At 47.7% G+C, this 16,701-nt stretch overlaps 1 protein-coding gene and 1 long non-coding RNA gene across 2 annotated transcripts in view; both read left to right on the top strand.

The window, feature by feature from the left end:
* LOC138919034 (uncharacterized) overlaps positions 1-16,701 on the top strand; it is a 111,956-nt gene that overhangs the window by 42,291 nt on the left and 52,964 nt on the right. Inside the window, 2 exon segments of the mRNA XM_070242995.1 lie at positions 9,320-9,440; positions 12,855-12,930. Coding sequence (XP_070099096.1) covers positions 9,320-9,440; positions 12,855-12,930 — 197 coding nt within the window.
* On the top strand, positions 14,826-16,687 carry LOC138919038 (uncharacterized). The gene is made up of 3 exons (XR_011428927.1): positions 14,826-14,839; positions 16,497-16,590; positions 16,670-16,687. It is a non-coding gene; the product is annotated as an uncharacterized lncRNA (long non-coding RNA).

Raw genomic sequence — 16,701 nt, 5'->3', positions numbered from 1 at the left:
ACTGAGATAACTAATAATGAGGCTACATGAAACTTAGGGTAGATAAGTGATTTTGAAAAAACTTTTCTTAAGAGCTTCTGCAAGAAATTCCTGGAGATGCCTGTGGTCCAGGTTGGGTCATGTGCTCATTCCTAAAGCTGTCGTTGTGTAGTACCCTCATCGGGCCTGGCTGATGTAGCCACCCCTTTGGCCTGGAGTGGTGGGGGGAGTAAGCAACCAGGGCTAGTCCCACTGAGACCATAGGGAATAGTTTCCCCATGAAGATGAGGTGTTCAAGGGTTCTGTTGCTAGAAGTGGGGACCAGTCTAGCCACATGTTTATTAAACCTATAAAGATCTACTTGGGACAGGTGTATGATCTCTCTGAGTATTTTAACCCAGAAAGAGGGACAAAGGGTTAATATTGGGAGGTTCCATGCACTTGTTATTTTAGTTATTCATTCATTTATTTATTCATTAACCATGTATTGACTGTCAACTTTGTGCTGGGGCAGACATGAATCAGTCATGGCCGGTGACCTGAAAGAGCCTGCAGAGTGGAGAAACGGACAAGTGAATGGTTACCTCACAAAGTAATAAAAGTCCTGACACAGTGGGGTTTATTCCAGGAATGGAAGGATGGTTCAATCTTAGGAAATCTAATAATTTGGCTTATTCTTAGTACGGGTAAATGAGAAAAATTCTATGATTTATTTGATGGATGCTAAAAGGCATGTGATTAAATTAGCATCTATCTCTAATTTTTAGAACACCTCCTAATAAAATGGGATCTTCCCCAAAGCCAGCATCATCTTTAATGGTGTAATACTAGAAACATTCCCATTAAATCCAGAGCAAGACTAGAATGCCCATTATCATCACTATTATTTACCATTGCTCAGTAATTAATAGATGATGCAGTTAGATACAAAAAAGAATAAGAAAGGGGGAGGTAGAATTATCAGCATTTGCCAGTAATTTCATTTCTTTTGGAAAATCTAAGATAACCAATCCCCCCATGAATCTATTAGAAACAATAATAGGGTTCATTAAGGGCATTGATGAGGAAATTACTATGCAAAATCTGTAGTTTTCCTATATGCCTACCCGAACCATTTTGGAAATATAATGAGAGAAAATATTCTATTTATAGAACCAGCCAACCAAACAGAATAACTTGAAATATATTTAGCAAAAGTTGCAAGGGACTTGTAAGAACCAAATTTTAGTACTTTATGGAGGGGCATCAAAGAAAGAGGAGTAAATGGAAAGTGACCTCTTTCTCTTGGCTAGCATGTCTTTTTTCCATCCCTCCCCCCTCCTCCCTCCCTCCCTCTCATCTTGTCCCTGGCTCTTCCCTTCTCCCTCCCCCCTCCCTCCCTCCCTCCCTCCCTCTCATCCTGTCCCTGGCTCTTCCCTCCTCCCTCCCCCCTCCCTCCCTCCCTCCCTCTCATCTTGTCCCTGGCTCTTCCCTCCCCCCTCCCTCCCTCTCATCTTGTCCCTGGCTCTTCCCTCCCCCCTCCCTCCCTCCCTCCCTCTCATCTTGTCCCTGGCTCTTCCCTCCCCCCTCCCTCCCTCCCTCCCTCCCATCCTGTCCCTGGCTCTTCCCTCCCCCCTCCCCCCTCCCTCCCTCCCTCTCATCTTGTCCCTGGCTCTTCCCTTCTCCCTCCCCCCTCCCCCCTCCCTCCCTCCCTCTCATCTTGTCCCTGGCTCTTCCCTTCTCCCTCCCTCCTCCCTCCCTGCCTCCCATCTTGTCCCTGGCTCTTCCCTTCTCCCTCCCTCCCTCCCTCCCTCCCTCCCTCTCATCCTCTCCCTGGCTCTTCCCTCCTCCCTCCCTCCCTCTCATCTTGTCCCTGGCTCTTTCCTCCTTCCTCCTTCCCTCCCTCCCTCTCATCCTGTCCCTGGCTCTTCCCTTCTCCCTCCCCCCTCCCTCCCTCCGTCCCTCTCATCTTGTCCCTGGCTCTTCCCTCCTCCCTCCCCCCTCCCTCCTCCTTTGATTAGAGTTCTTTGCTGCTAAGTTGAGGGTGTGTTTGAGAGTGGTCTGAAAGTATTGGTTATATGAACGTGGCGAAAATGTTGTACTTCATTTATAGAATTCCCTTACTTTCCACATTACGGAGAAGATGGTAAGACAGCTGTTACTGTTTAGATTCATAAACAGTGCGGTGGGTGCTGATTGTTTTCTATCCCAAATTCAGGGGTGGTAGGACTGTGCCAAGATGTGGATTAATAGTTGAATTGGTGTAAATCAGTAAATTTACATGCACTCCTGTTGCTGCAAAGCAAAAGTCCAGTCAGGGACAAGTGATGGTTATTCTCAATGGGACAGGGAGATGACGGTGTGGATGGGAAAGAATAATGGTGGTGGTGGTGGTGACAGCATGGTGATAGACACATATTGTATTCCTGTGTGTGCACCAGGCTCTGCTCCAAGCAGTGGAAGTCATTCAGTCTTCAGAGGACCTGGCGAGGTAGGCGCTGTGATTTTACAGGCGAGGGAGCCGAGGCACAGAGAGGTCAAGTAACTTGCTCGAAATGTGGAGTTGAGATTCAGACCCAGGTGTTTGGTCACAAACATGCAGCATTTCCTTTTATTTGTTTCAAATCTCTTTCCCACTGGAGGTGGTGTCTTCCAGCATCACGGGAGTGAATAATCACTGCTGGCGTTCCCTGCTAGGAGCTTGTGATTTTCCGCATGCAGATGGACTGCTTGCCTACCAGATGGGCTAATTGAGGCGGTCTGGACCCAGCAGCAAACTGTGGCACTGGCTTCCATTCTGGGACCAGGCTCATTCCCACTGTTCCCTTCTCCTGAAATACTCGGTCCCAGATCCTTAAACTACCCTAGGCTCCTTATCTGTCCTTCAGGTGTCGGCTCAAATTTCAGCTCCTGGAAAATACCTCTCCCAGTTACCTAATTTAAAGACCCTTTTCCACGTCTGAGCTTGTGACGCTGTTTTATTTTCTTCAGAGCATTTACTGCTTTCCAAAATCATGCTACTTAGTTACTTCTTCCTCACCAGAAGGCAGATTACATGAGAGTGGGGGTCTTGTCCATCTCGTTCCTTGCCGGCGCCCAGAACAGTGCTTAGCACCCAGCAGGCACTCAGTCATGGTAGTTTATTAATCACTAATTCTGAATCAATGAATTATTGAATGGAAGGAGGGCCTGTTGTGTGCTAACTTTTCTTGCAAAACTCCAGGCTTCTGAAAAGAAATGACACTAACGTTTCTTGGGAACTCTGGCTAAGAATTGTTGTCAGCTCTTTCACGTCCTATTTTTGCAAGACTATTTTGGGTACAAGAAAGAGAAACCCACTCAAACAAACCATGTGGGCTCAGCAGTCTCCCACAAGCTGCCTACCGCACAGGACATCACCTCCTTTATTCCTCACTGCAGCCTCGTGAAGTCGAGACTTTCTCATCCCAGTGTTACACAGAAAGTGAATGTGACCTGGAAGGGCGGGCAGGAGTCCCAGCGTCACACAGCAGGCTGGCACAAGCCAGGTGTCTTCACTGTAACACGTGGCTTTTGGTTCCTGGCCTTTGTTGCTGATGCTGCCGAAGTTTTAGAAGAGTTCAATTACTCCCGATAGACCGTTATGCTCTAAGAGTGGATTATGTTTCTCTAAATGCGTTATCGAAATTACATAGTTGGCATTTAACAATCAAAACATTACGCTGAGGCCCGTGTTTGATATGTCACTCACTGTAGGTACAGGGGCACCCTTCCCGGTGCCTCCTGGCTGAGCCTTCTGCAGGGGGCTGGAGGGTTGGGAGTCGCTGGAGCTGAGGAAGTATTTGAGCCTAACTGCCTGAGCGCCTCTGTCACAGGGCAGTTGGACTGTTTGGAGCCATGTTGTGTTTTGAAAGAAAAAGCTGAACCTGAAGTCAGAATTAAGGCTTTGAGTCTGAGTTCTGTGTCTACCTTGCCTTGTGCACATAGATAAGTGTTCAGCCTTTGAGCTTTTGTTTTCTTATCTCTCAAATGGGAGTACCAGCCTCTAATAATTCCATGGTGCTTTTGCAAGGATAGAATGATGATGCTGTGCTGGGATCTGCTTTGTCTACGTCTGTTAGTTGTTATTAATCCATGCACGTTTTCGTGAATTCCCCCAGGTAACTGGTTTTCTGGAATATTGCCCTCCAGGGAGTACCTGAAATACAGGATGAGCATTCTTATCATAAAGTTAGATTAAGAAGTTTAATTTACAGAAACTATTACACACTATGGATATCAAACATCGTTAGGGCAGACTGCATAAAGATCCCGGAATTCTGGAGAACCTCTGTCTGCATCACTCTTTCACCCAGCTCAGGACCACTGATGCGTCATTCTTTTGTACTGAAAACGTACAGAGCGGTGGGGTACACTTGCTTCTTAGGATTGCGCTGCGGCTCCCGAACTTTGGGAGTGACCAGGAGATTCTTCCATTTTACTCTCAAATGACCTATCATTTCATTTTTCTCTGCACCCTGTCTCTTTTCCAGGTTGGCATATTAACTTCTTACCTTCTGGCTGCCTGACTAACCTACTTTCTCACCTATAGAAGGCAGAATAATGCCCCCCCCCCCATAACCACGTCCTAATTTCCGGAAACTGTGAATATGCTAGATTATGTGGCAAAGGGGAATTAAGGTTGCACATGGAATTATGATTTCTAGACAGCTAACCTTGAGATGGGAGATAATCCTGGATTATCTGGATGGGCCCAGTGTGATCCCAGGGGTCCTTTTAAGTGGAAGAGGGAGGCACGGAGCGAGAGTCAGAGGGATGGCAGCATGAGAGGGGCTTAACCTGCTGTTGCTGGCTTCGAAGATAGAGGAAGGGGTCATGAGCCAAGGAATTCAGGAAGCTTCTAGAAGCTAGGGAACAGGGAAGGAAATCCATCCTTGCTTAGAGCCTCCAGAGGAACGCAGCGTGTGGACACTTTGATTTTAGCCCGTGGAGACCCGTGTCAGGGTTCTGGCGTCCAGAACAGTTAAGCCATCGGTGAATGGTCATTTGTTACAGCAGCAGTACGCTCTACTCAGATAGCTCGAGCGGTCTCCATCTCATTCCATTTCTTCCCTTTGCTTCGTCTCCCTTTCTGGAAAATACCCCCTCTGGGGCTGTTTAGTTCTCTCGCCAAACAGCAAAAAAGATGTACCCATCCAATATTTGCAGATGGTAACTGTACGAGTTAGGGTGAAAACAAAGAGACCCCAACACAGTGGCTTCCGTAAGACAGACGATGATTTTTCTACTACGCAACGAAAGTTGATATTCACAGTTTGTAGCAGTCAGGGCTGCGTGGCGACCAGCCACTCTGAGAGACCCAAGCTGACCACAGTGAGTGCAGGCGTGTGTATTTGAACAGCAGCCGTGCATGAGCACTCCAGCCAGTCTTGCGGGGGCAGCTGTGCTCCAGGAGACCGTTCAGAGACCCACGTTCTGTTCTTCCCATCTGGTTGCTCTGCCGTCCAGAGCCCCCCAGGGAACTTGTTAGAAAAGCAGAATCTCAGATCCCATCCCAGACTTTCTGAAGCAGAATTTATGTTTTAAGACAATACTTGGGTAATTATTATGCACGAAGTTTGAGAAAAATGGCCTAACGGCAAGGTGGTTCCACTTCGGCATCAGTGACACTTGGGGCCAGGAAAGTCTTTGTTGCGGGGGGCTGTCCTGTGCATTGTAAGATGTTTAGCAGCCTCTCTGGCCTCTACCCCGCCAGACACTAGTAGTTAGGCCCTCCCCCAGTTTTAGTAACCAAAAATGTCTCCAGACGTTACCAAATGTCCCCTGGGGTCCAAAACTCCCTCTGATCGAGAACCCCTGCCTTAGAGAGTTTTCTCTGCTGCGTGATGGGAGCTGGGACTGCACCCTGTCTGCATTGCAGCCACCGTGAAGCAGCGAGGGCAGAAGGCCGGGAGCGGATTCCTCTTCAGCAGGTGAGGCAGTAGTGACGCTCATAACTTCCGCTCTCCTTCTGCTGGGGAGACTTCGTTGCATAGCCACCTCCAGCTGCAGAGGACTCTGGGGAACTTACTGAGTGTCTGTGTGCCCAGGAAGGAGGAGAGAACGAGTCTGGGGACAGTCAGCTGTCTGCTACAGTAACTCACGCAAGGATGTGGTCATACTGTATTTCATTATGCTCTTCTATCCGAAGTCAATCCAATTGGCAGGGTGAAATAAATTGACGAGGTATTTTTTTAATTATTTTTTGCAGTTGGAACACAGAACTATTTTAGGAGGTCACAGGATATTTTAGGAGCACACATAAAATTTACCCAAAGCTCTGATAGTGTGTATTTTGATATCAAGAGTTTGGTATCTTCTAAACTTCAGTCGTGAGTATTATTCCTGCAAGTTTCTTTATTTTTTCTTTTTCCATATAGATGTATTTGCCTATATTGATTTTTTATGTGAAAAATAATTTTCTTCAATCATTGTAAAGACTATATCATACTATAAGTGTGTTGTTGTGGTGGAGATAGACGTGCATGTCCGTACATGTCTATGTATATGTGTGTGTCGGTAGCTATCAGTAGATATCTCTTTCTCTGTGTATCTATTTATTTGGCACCACCTGCCTTGGTACCCCCTCATCCCTCGCCCAGGCTGCTGCAGCCGACTTCTGTTCTTGTTCCGCTGACTTTCTTGCCCTCTGTAATCTGCTCTCCACACAGTGGCTGGGGGAAGTGATCCTTTTAGAACATAAAGCAGGCCACATCACTCTCCTAATTTAAATTTTCCAATGGCTTGTTGTCAACCTAGAGAAAACTTCTAAGTCCTGGCCATGATCTACAAGGCCCTACAGGATCTGACCCTGCCAACCTCTTCAGCCACATTCACTTGTCATCTTCTCTGTGCTCCTCTCCTTGAGCCGCATTAGCTTCCTTGCTGTATCTGAGAAGCCAAACATGGCCCTGCCTCAGGACCTTTGCACTTGTTGCCCGCTCTGCCTTTAATACTTTTTCCTTAGATAATTTCTTGGCTTGCATCCCTCCTTCATTCGAGCCTCTGCTGGGCTGTCCCTCCCTCCTCAATATGGCTTTTTCTTGTACTGTCTGGACTCCCCTTGTACATTCTTGGTGCTAAGAAAGAGCTCCACTCATTGGAAAATGCTGGTAAACACAATATTGCCATTAATATTTGCCTACGTTCCCCAGTTACACTACCCCAACCCAACGTTCTGGTGTCTTAATTTCTTGGTTCTTAATCCCCCCATTCTTGACGGAAGATCTTGCTTTGATCTGGGGGCACAAAATGACCTCGATGTTGCTGTGGTCAATTGAAAAGATGCTTAGGTAACTCTTAGCCGTTCCTGTTATTTAAGTAGACTGCCTCTAGGGGGTGGTGATGCGATACAGGCTGAGTCCGGAGTGAGGCGTTTTCCTGAGATGTGGGATGTGCGTGGCTCCTTGCTCCTTCCAAGCTAGGTTAACCCTCCACATTTGCCCCTGAAAATAAGACGCTTTAGGAAAGGCTCACTTTCAGTAAATGATAAACAAACACCAAAAGCAATGTTTAAAGCAAACTCAAGTATAGTTGAGTATCTTTTGTTCTCTACCCACTTTCTAGCTAGTTTTTCATTTGTGTTCAGATACAGAGAGAATATTCCTGTTACTGTCTGAATATGGACAATGAACATACCACGTTACCATAAATATATGTTAAGACATTTAATATTAGAAATTATTATTATAACATATATGCCCAATATTAAATAGGTAAACTACCCACTTAGATTCTGAGAATCGCATGACAGGTTCAACCAACAAACCGCATGACCTCACCCAGAACCGCTGATTTCCTTATTTAGCGTGAAACAGAGAGTTTGTTCTGTCCGTACTGACTGGTTCTCATTCACTTATGAATTGCTGGGTTGAAAGTCTAGTGTTTTGGTTTACCTTCAACTCTTGGCCTTGATGCTCCTAGATTTTCTTGGCTTTGTGTCTCTTTTCAGTCCCTTTACCTCTCATCCTCCAGGAGGAAGAAATTGCCCCAAGTCATGGTATGTTAGAGCACTTTTAAAGAAAATCTTTCCCAGTGTTTTGAAACTTAGCTTTAGCTGCAGAAATCTATTGGGTAGGATTCTTCTGGTTATAACACACGGAAATTCCAGGTGAAATCTGAAATAAGCATGAATCAAAAAAGAATTTAGGGGTCGGCCTGGTGGCGTGGTGGTTAAGCTGGCGTGCTCCACTTCTGTGGCCTGGGGTTTGTAGGTTCGGATCCTAGGCGCGGACCTACACACTGGTCATCAAGCCACGCTGTGGCTGTGTCTGCATACAAAAAATAGAGGAAGATTCCATAGATGTTAGCTCAGGGACAGTCTTCCTCCAGTAAAAAGAGGGAGATTGGCAACAGATGTTAGCTCAAGGCCAATCTTCCTCACCAAAGAAAAGAAAAAGAAAAAGAATTTAATGGCTTATGTATCTGAGAAGTCCTGGGAAGGGGTGGCCTCATTAGGGCTTAAAGAGTGTCACTGGATCTCCCACTTCTGGATTCTGCTGCCTCTGAGGTGGTTGGCTGCTTTCTTAAAACCTGTCCCCTTGTGGTCATAAGCGGGTGCCAGCCCAATTTTCTTGCCCCAAATGGAGTAGGAAAAGTGTACCATCTTTGTCCCAGAAGTCTCTGCTAACGCCTCAGGGTAGCTCATTGCTTCCTTAGGGGTCACGTGCACATCCAGCAAGCAGTTCTTGGTGCCAGAGGGGGTGTGGGGTTTGAGGCACTGCCTCCCTGGAGCAGAGGTGGGAGGCAGTTCCCCTGCGGGCACAGAGGATGAAATGCGGGCATTTTCCCAAAGCAAAGCCAGCAGACGGTCATCAAAGAAGGGAAATGCACGCTGGTGCCAAAACAACAGATGTCTGTTTTGAGACTCTACTGTTCAAACGTCATCTTTCACCGAAGTACCAATGAATAAAACAGACATCCCGAGAGTTCTGCTGGCTTGCGTGGAGATGGGGGACCCGGATCCTCTTCTGTGGCTCTCCTGAGGTGGGCACAAGTAGAATGGCTCCAGATCTCCCTCTGCCAGCTCACTGCTTGGAGACTCTGCATCTCTTCTTTAACACAGAAAGAAAGGAAGGAAAGAAAGGGGAGAGAGAGAGAGGGAAAGCAAGAAAGGAAACTTGTCTAGTCTCTGTGCCTAAGAGCTGTTCAATTCTGAGAAAAATATCTAAAGAACCTGCCCCTCAGAAATCACTAATTATTTACTTAGAATATTTTCTATTTCCATCACTTCCTTAGCAACCCCTAGCAGCTGCCTGGGAAAATGTAAAGGGATTGTACATTTTACAAGAGAATTCCTCAAATAGCAAGTGAAATGGTTTCGTACGTTCATCTTCCCGCCCAGATTCACTTCAAGTGGAGAGGGAGAAATGATTTGGTGTTTCATCAGTCTTAATACAACAACTAGATTGCCCGGAATTTCTAGAACATCCTGCTTCTGTGTCATTTTCCTCCTTTCATTTGTGGTAAGGCCTACGATATAGATTTAAGTGTGATTCAGTCTTTTATGCTTTTGTAAGAGTTTTTATAGAAATCCACATTTTGGGAGAAAAAAATTCCTTTATTAAATCTAGTGTCTTGATGTTTTGTTTAAAAATAGGTTGTATTTAAAAATACTTCGTGTACTTTTTGGGTTTCTCATTAGCACACAATGACGTTGTCTTCCTCTGTGTGTGCGTTTGTGTGTGTGCGTGTGTATTGTGTTAAAGGTGTCTCTTGAAGGTGCTCTCTCTAGGGAAGCCTTGGGAACTCGTGGACCTTGGACTTGTGAAGCCCCAGGGTCAGTTGTCAGGTCCAGGTCACTTTCCGGTATGGTTCTTGAACTTTCTATGGCTCCAGCCTTCCCTGACAGGATCCCCCTGGTCCCGCCCCTGTCCTGGCTGTGGAGGAGGAGTCTGGCTCTTTCCTCATTCCCCTGAGAAGAAGACCACAGACCTTTCCCTTTAAGGGTTTGCCGGGTGGAGGTGAAGGAGCTGGAGGAACGAGGAGGAGTAACACAATACCACTTATTGCTGGTCCTCCAGTCTCTGTTGGGCCCATGTATTTGAACGCTGGTTTTCAGAAAGAGAGTGCTCATCCAGATTTCTTGTGACTGATTTGATGAGTCTGAAGACTTCCTCAAAATTCTCTTTTATTTCAGGAAAAGGCAAAATTTAAAAACCAGTAGATTATGCAGGAAGTTAATTTTTGTGATTTTCACTTTCCAGTAATTGTGCTTTTGCATGTTAGGCATTCTTAGGAAGAGTAGCTAACTTCCTTTGAGTGCTTATGTGACTAAAAGAAAACCCCGATGCGTCCCTGCCCCTCCTTTGTCTGAGCTAATCCTCAGGGCAAGCCCTGTTGAGTAAGAGGTGCTGTATGTTATGTGGAAACTGAGGCACAGAGTGGGGAAGAATGATACCCAAAGGTTCACAGGTCATTAGTGACGGGACCTAGATTCGAAGATAAGCATTTAGGGTGTTCTGTTAGCCACAGTGCTGTGCTCTTCTCTGAGAGAGGAGATGCTCAGGTGTAGGTCCATCCACAGTCACCCAGAGTCCAGCTGTCTCTTGTGCCTGTCTGCAGACAGAGCTGGGATTCTCTGGAAAGCACTTCTGCAGCCGAATTCTAGATGTCTGCATCTTAGAGGATAGCTCCCGTTGCTGCCTTTCGAGGCTGTTTGGGAAGGAAACCCACATCTTCGAAGGCTGTGAAAGACTGTTGCTAATGTCTGCCTACTGCCGTTTGGGGTAAAGGTCTCAGCACTTCGGATCACTTCAGAGACAGATACTGATTTTCCAAGCCCTGCTGTGAGCCCGCAGCTTCTGAGACCCAGTGACTCAGCCTCCCCTCTCTGCATGGGGCAGCCAAGGCATGAGAATTGCCCTGGGCTGTGTATTTTTTAAAAATAAGGGGATCAGAAAAATCCCTTCAACCTAGGCTATTTGAAGGCAGTGTGAGGGATGGAAGGCAACCCTTCTCCATCATCTTGCTTAGGGATGCTTCTGACCCTCTGCCTCGGTTGTGCCGTGTCTGTGCAGAGAGGGGCTGCTCGCAGACACAGTGGTTTATTCAGTGACATCACGGCCACCCTTTTGTTCCTAGCGAAGAATTTTTTTTGCCCCCTGAGGTTAACAATTACCTTTGGAAAAGTGTTTTCGTGAACAGAACTTTGGCTAAAAGTGTAGTGATAACATTACTGCCTCGTTGCAAAGCTCTGACACCAGCACTCCTGCTGCAGAGTTACCTGGCATGGAGTAGAGGAGCATAACAAGCATGCTCATCATGCCCGCCAGGAACTTTTATATGCGTTATCTCCCCAAAAACAGTCCTCGTGACCACCCCATGAGAGAGAGGATGCTTTTTTAAAGTAGTTTAATTTGTTTCTCTTCTATTGTGTTAAAAAAAAAACCATGCTATAAAATGTACCGTCTTAAGCATTTTGAAGTTCAGTAAAATATATTCACATTGTTGTGAAATAGATCTCCAGAACTTTTTCATCTTCTAGATGTGAAACTCTACACCCATTAAATTTTATTTTACTCAATAAATCATAAACATGTTTCCATAATAACAGGAGCGAGACTGTTCTTATCCCCATTTTACACAGGAGGAAACTGAGGTAGGGAAAGTTAAGTCACTTGCCCCGGGTCACCCTGATCCTAACACGAGTTGGTCTGGATGCCAGTCTCACTATCAAGTCCTGCATTTTGGTCCTGGTCGGGTCCTAGTCTTCCTAACTGCCCTGCGCTTGTTGGGGCACCTGGGACACAGTAGGATTTCACTTAAATTGTTATTATTTAAGCAATACATACTCAGTGAAGACAATGAGAAAATGCTGACAGCACAAAAAAGTCCTCTCACCCAAAGATAACTCTTACTAATAGTTTAGCGTATGTTCTTCCCTAAATTTTTCAGTACAGTCGTGTGCCATATAACATCGTTTCGGTCAATGATCCACCGTGTATCTGATGCTGGTGCCGTATAGCTGAGGTGTGCGGCGGGCTATTCCATCTAGGTTTGTGTAAGTGCACTCTATGATGTTTGCACAACGACAAAATCGCCTTACGTCACATTTCTCAGAATGTATCCCCGTCATTACGCGATGCATGACCATACTTAGAAAGTATATATAAATCACTTTCTTACAAAAATGTGTACTTTTAAAGATACTACTTTGGTTTTTTCCACCTCCTCAAATTGGAAACAACCCAATGTTCATCAGCAGTGGCATGGATAAATAAAATGGGTTATATGTTTTAAAATGGAATTGTATACAGAAATAAAAATCAACCACAGCCACATTCAAGAAAATTTATGAATCTTACAAGCATAATGAAAGAAGTCAGACATAGAAGAAGAAACTCTGCATGATTTTGTTTAAACACAGTTCCAAGACAAGGAAAGCAAATTCATAAGTTAGAATATTGGTTCCCCTTGGGCGAGTGAGGGCAGTGACCTGGGATCGGTGTATCAGGGGGCCACTGGAGGCTTAGTCACCTTCTGTTTCTTGTGAGTATGGTTGCCGGGTGTGTTCCCTTGGATAATTCATGGAGCTATGCAAGTACGATTTCCATACTTTCTGGTATGGATGCTATGCTCCAAATTGCAAATCCAATCGCATGATTATAGACTTTTTTACTGATTAGTTCCAAGGCATAGTTATTAGTGCAAGACTCCAGAATTATGGATGTGGGTTCATATCCTGGATTTAACCTCTTCTTATGTCAGAGAGACCCTGGCCAATTGATTAACCGTGTGGGCTTTGGTTTCTTCATCTGTAAAATGAGTTAATTTTGGTTCCTCTTACTTAGTGAGATAATTATCTCCTTGCTGGCACAGGGCAAGAACTCCTTGAATGACGGCTTTTATAGTTGTTCTTGCTGTTCTTATCTCTTTAGGTGAGGGAGCTGGTGGATGGTGTCCTGTGGCAGAGGGAGGAGCAGGAGGGGGATCCAGTCAAGACACAGTCTCCAGGTGAGCCTGAGGGGACAAAGCAGAGCTGATGCTGAGGTGCGGGAGGAAGGGTCCAAGGCCTGGGGCCCCTCCATCCTTCCCTGTCTCAGTTCCTGCCCATCTGTAAACACAGGAAGGGAACTAAACCAGGTCATCTCTAATTGGTTAGTCCTTTCAGCTCGGACATTGAAGAGTCAGGAGGGCAATAGAAATGCCACGAAAATTTAAAAACAAATTTCCCGGTTTGATCCCCATTCAAACACAAAGGACCAGGTCTGGGCGTGAAGGGAGCTGGATATCGGTGGTGGGATTATAGGTCGTTTCTATATTCTTCATTGTGCGTTTTTCCATTTTGGACAGAAGTAGCCTGAGCCAAGGAGCTGCTTGCGTGGCTGAGGACCCTGAGGTGGTTCATTTATCTGAAGACTCCACATGAAAGGCAGCCCCCTGTGTCCTGGAGAGCAGAGAATCACACCCTGTGGATGGGATAGGATGGAACCCCCTGGGCTCAGGCGTGCTCTGTCCACTCTGCCACAGCCTGTCCTTAAGGGACATCCCCACATTCGATGGCTTGCTGGGGGGGGGGCATCAAGAGAAGGGGGCTCAGACTACCAGTGCCCAGACTCCAAGGGCCTCCACTCTCCTCCCTCTCACCCTGAATCAGCCCCTAGCCCCTCCTGAGTGGAACCCCGTCTTCCCAGCCTGGACCATTAGAGCACGAATTCCCCTTCCCAAGACGTGCATCCTGGAGAAGGGAGAGTCCCCTGGTGTGGACTCTGTCTCCCTTAGGATGTCAGTCTCTCCCAGCCTCCTGGGCTTGGCCTCTACTTGGGGAAATCTGGGTCTCAGAAGCTGTACCTCAGGCCCCTCTTAGCTGGCAATGTGTATGTCACACCCACATCCTGCCCCACCAAGCCATGTACACATATAGTGCACACAATCCAGGCACTGAGTCTTGTGTGGGGTGAAGATTTGTCCTGCACAGGGAGGCAGGGTGTATGGTGAGGAGAGAAGGAATGTGTGAAATGTATGTAGAACAGGGAGAAATGAGGTCCTCTGGGGACACTGGGAGAGGTGTGGGCAGCACTGAGGGCCCTTGTAGTCTGTGGTTGTGATGTGAAGGTGGGACCAGCCCTCACTGCACCAGCCTCTGCCCCTTTCCCGGCTGGGGGCAGATGCGGAGGAGGCAGAGAGTTGGGTTCCCAGGGTGGATTTCACCTGGCCAGGACCGTGGAAGGGGTCGGTCAGAGCTACAGGTCAGGAGCGTGGGGCTGTCCCGGAGCTCAGTGTCTGCAGAGGAAGAAAGGACGTGATGGAGGGGAAGGAGAGTGAACATGGGGCCAAGTTTGCAGATGGGGAGACCCAGTGGCTGAGGAGGAGTGAGGAGAGGGAGCCCACAGTGACTGGGCTGCAAAGACACCACTGGGTGCCGACTGGAAGGGGTTGGCCTGAAATGGGTTATCAGTCATGCTGGAGAGGTTTATATGTGTGGAGTGAGGCCAGGGTAGTGGGTGGCAGGGGTTGAGTGAAGGAGGGTGGAGAGGGCCCTGAGGGTCCAGGATGTCAGAAGGATCATCTGGGTGGATGGCAGAGTGACCAAGAAGGGTCGAGTCGCAGTGATGGTGAAGAGACAGACAGTGAAGACTTATACAGACACCCGAACACACACACACATGAACACACACACACACACAGGGACCCTGATCAGCGCATAGGGTGCAGTTTGGCCCAATGGCTGAGCACAGCTGCCAGAGGTGCCAGCCCTTGTGGGCAGCCCCTTCTCTGTGGCCATGCCACTGTCCCTAAGGTGCCTCCTGCTCTGTGGAGAGCCCCACTCAAGAGCTTCATCATCTTCATGCCCTGATTATTCATCTTGTCCCTGAAGCACTCGATACCATGGTCTCTCTCCAGGATGAACCAGACGTTGATGGTGGGTTGCCACCCTGGAGGTGACATGGGTTAGAGCCATGTTGGACTCCTTGTGGCCTGTGGGGTTGGGGAAGGTCCTAATGCCTGAAGGAGGAAGAGCAGACGTGGGGGAAACCCCGATGCAGGGAGTTGCGTGGCCAGGAGGGATGCAGGCCCAGACCCCAGCAGTGCAGAGTGGAGACGGCTGATGGCCGGCAGGGAGGCTGTCCACCCTGCGTCTCTTTGCTGGCCTCAGGATCGCTGTCATCAGTCAAGGCTGCCGGAGGCTTGTTTTCACGAGTTCTCTCAAATGCTGCAGGAGCTTAGGAACAGGTGACCTGAACTTGAGACTTCCTGACCTGGTCTCTGAATGAAATAAGAGGAGGTGACAGGCTCTGTACCAGCAACTTTTGTGTCCCCTGAGGGTGGGGATCCTGTGAGGCCGGGGAAGCACAATTGTCCTGTCCCTGGGCACGAGGCCAGCTGCAGCGAGACAGGTTCACAGGTGGAGGGGTGATCACGGAAGGGCGTGCCCGGGCTTTGGAAAACTGGAGAAAGTTGGTCCTTGGATGGGGTGTGGAAAGAACATGAGCTATGGGTGGGGAGGAGCCAGGATGATTGACAGCTCTGAGCAGTGAAGGAAAAACTGTCTCCCCAAGTAGAGATCTGAGGTTTCCACAGTACAGTAGGAGCTGAGTCTGTCACATGGTGGTTCACCCAGATTCACAGACTGGGTGGTCACCTGGCACATTCCAGCAAAAGTGCTGCCCCCTGGAAGCCAAGGCCATCCATGCAGTTGAGCCAGTGGCCACTACCAGATTTTGAATTTTGAGGCAATGATTCCACAAAGGGCATTATAAACAGTTTGCATCCACTTGCCTTCCTAGAAAACAGGAGCTGCCTTCGAGATCTGTTCTGGCATTGGAAGCATCCCAAGGTTTCCAGGGTGTGAATACTGACTTGTCAACCAAAGGGCACGCTCCTCATTCTCTCAATGCCTATCCTGCCTCTTCCAACCCAGGGTTGTGCCACCATTTTATCCATTAAGCCCAGCCCCTGCCTTGTCAGTCCCACCCCAATACACCAAGGACACTGAACTGGGGTTCTGCAGCATCTTTGCTGAAAAAAAATGAAAGGATAGTTTCAATCCCATAGCCCCTGTCATCACCTCTCATCACACTCTACTGCCATGATCTCCTGAAGCATGTGAACCTCCGTGACCTCCCTCACAAATGTCCCCAGGCATTGCTGATGTGGCTGCATAGCATGGATGGTCAGGAGACTGTCCAGTGAATCTTGCAAACTCCTCCTCCCCCAACCTCAGCCAGGAGATCACTCCTGGGTGAAGTCCTCCCATCTCAAGCACAGTGAGGCTGTGGGTTGCAGGCTTCAGGACTGGCATTCCTCTTGGGTAAAGCTTGCCCATCTGCCACTCAAGAAGACTTTGAAAGTTTGAGTGGGGACCTCATCTTATTTACCTTGTCTTCAGTGCCCAGGATGGTGTAAACAACACCCAGCACATGTGGTAGGCTGAATGGAATGAGCTAACGGAACAGTCAATGCCCTGACTAGCCCCACTTCCCCCTGAGGAACAGAGCATTTTGCCTCTCACTAAGTGACTTTCACAATTCCCCCATAAGGCCTAGTCTAAGGACACATTATTCTTGTCTTGCTGACAGTTCCCAACAGGATCCTAGAGAGGCTGTTGGTGTGCTATGGAGAATACCCCAAACCTCTTCCTTGCCCATCTCGCTTACAGAGTTGAGCTGCCAGGTGAGTCCACCAGGGGCCCCACTGGGTACAAGAGGATGACAATGGCTGCCCCTGGCCCATTTGCCCACCTGTCTTGTAGACAAGAGGCCTCTGTTCTTTGTCTCAGCAGAA

The sequence above is a fragment of the Equus caballus genome, chromosome 19, assembly GCF_041296265.1.
Source record: "Equus caballus isolate H_3958 breed thoroughbred chromosome 19, TB-T2T, whole genome shotgun sequence".
Classification (NCBI taxonomy): domain Eukaryota; kingdom Metazoa; phylum Chordata; class Mammalia; order Perissodactyla; family Equidae; genus Equus; species Equus caballus.
Note: the sequence above shows the minus strand (reverse complement) of the source record. Positions and strands in the feature narration are given on the sequence as shown.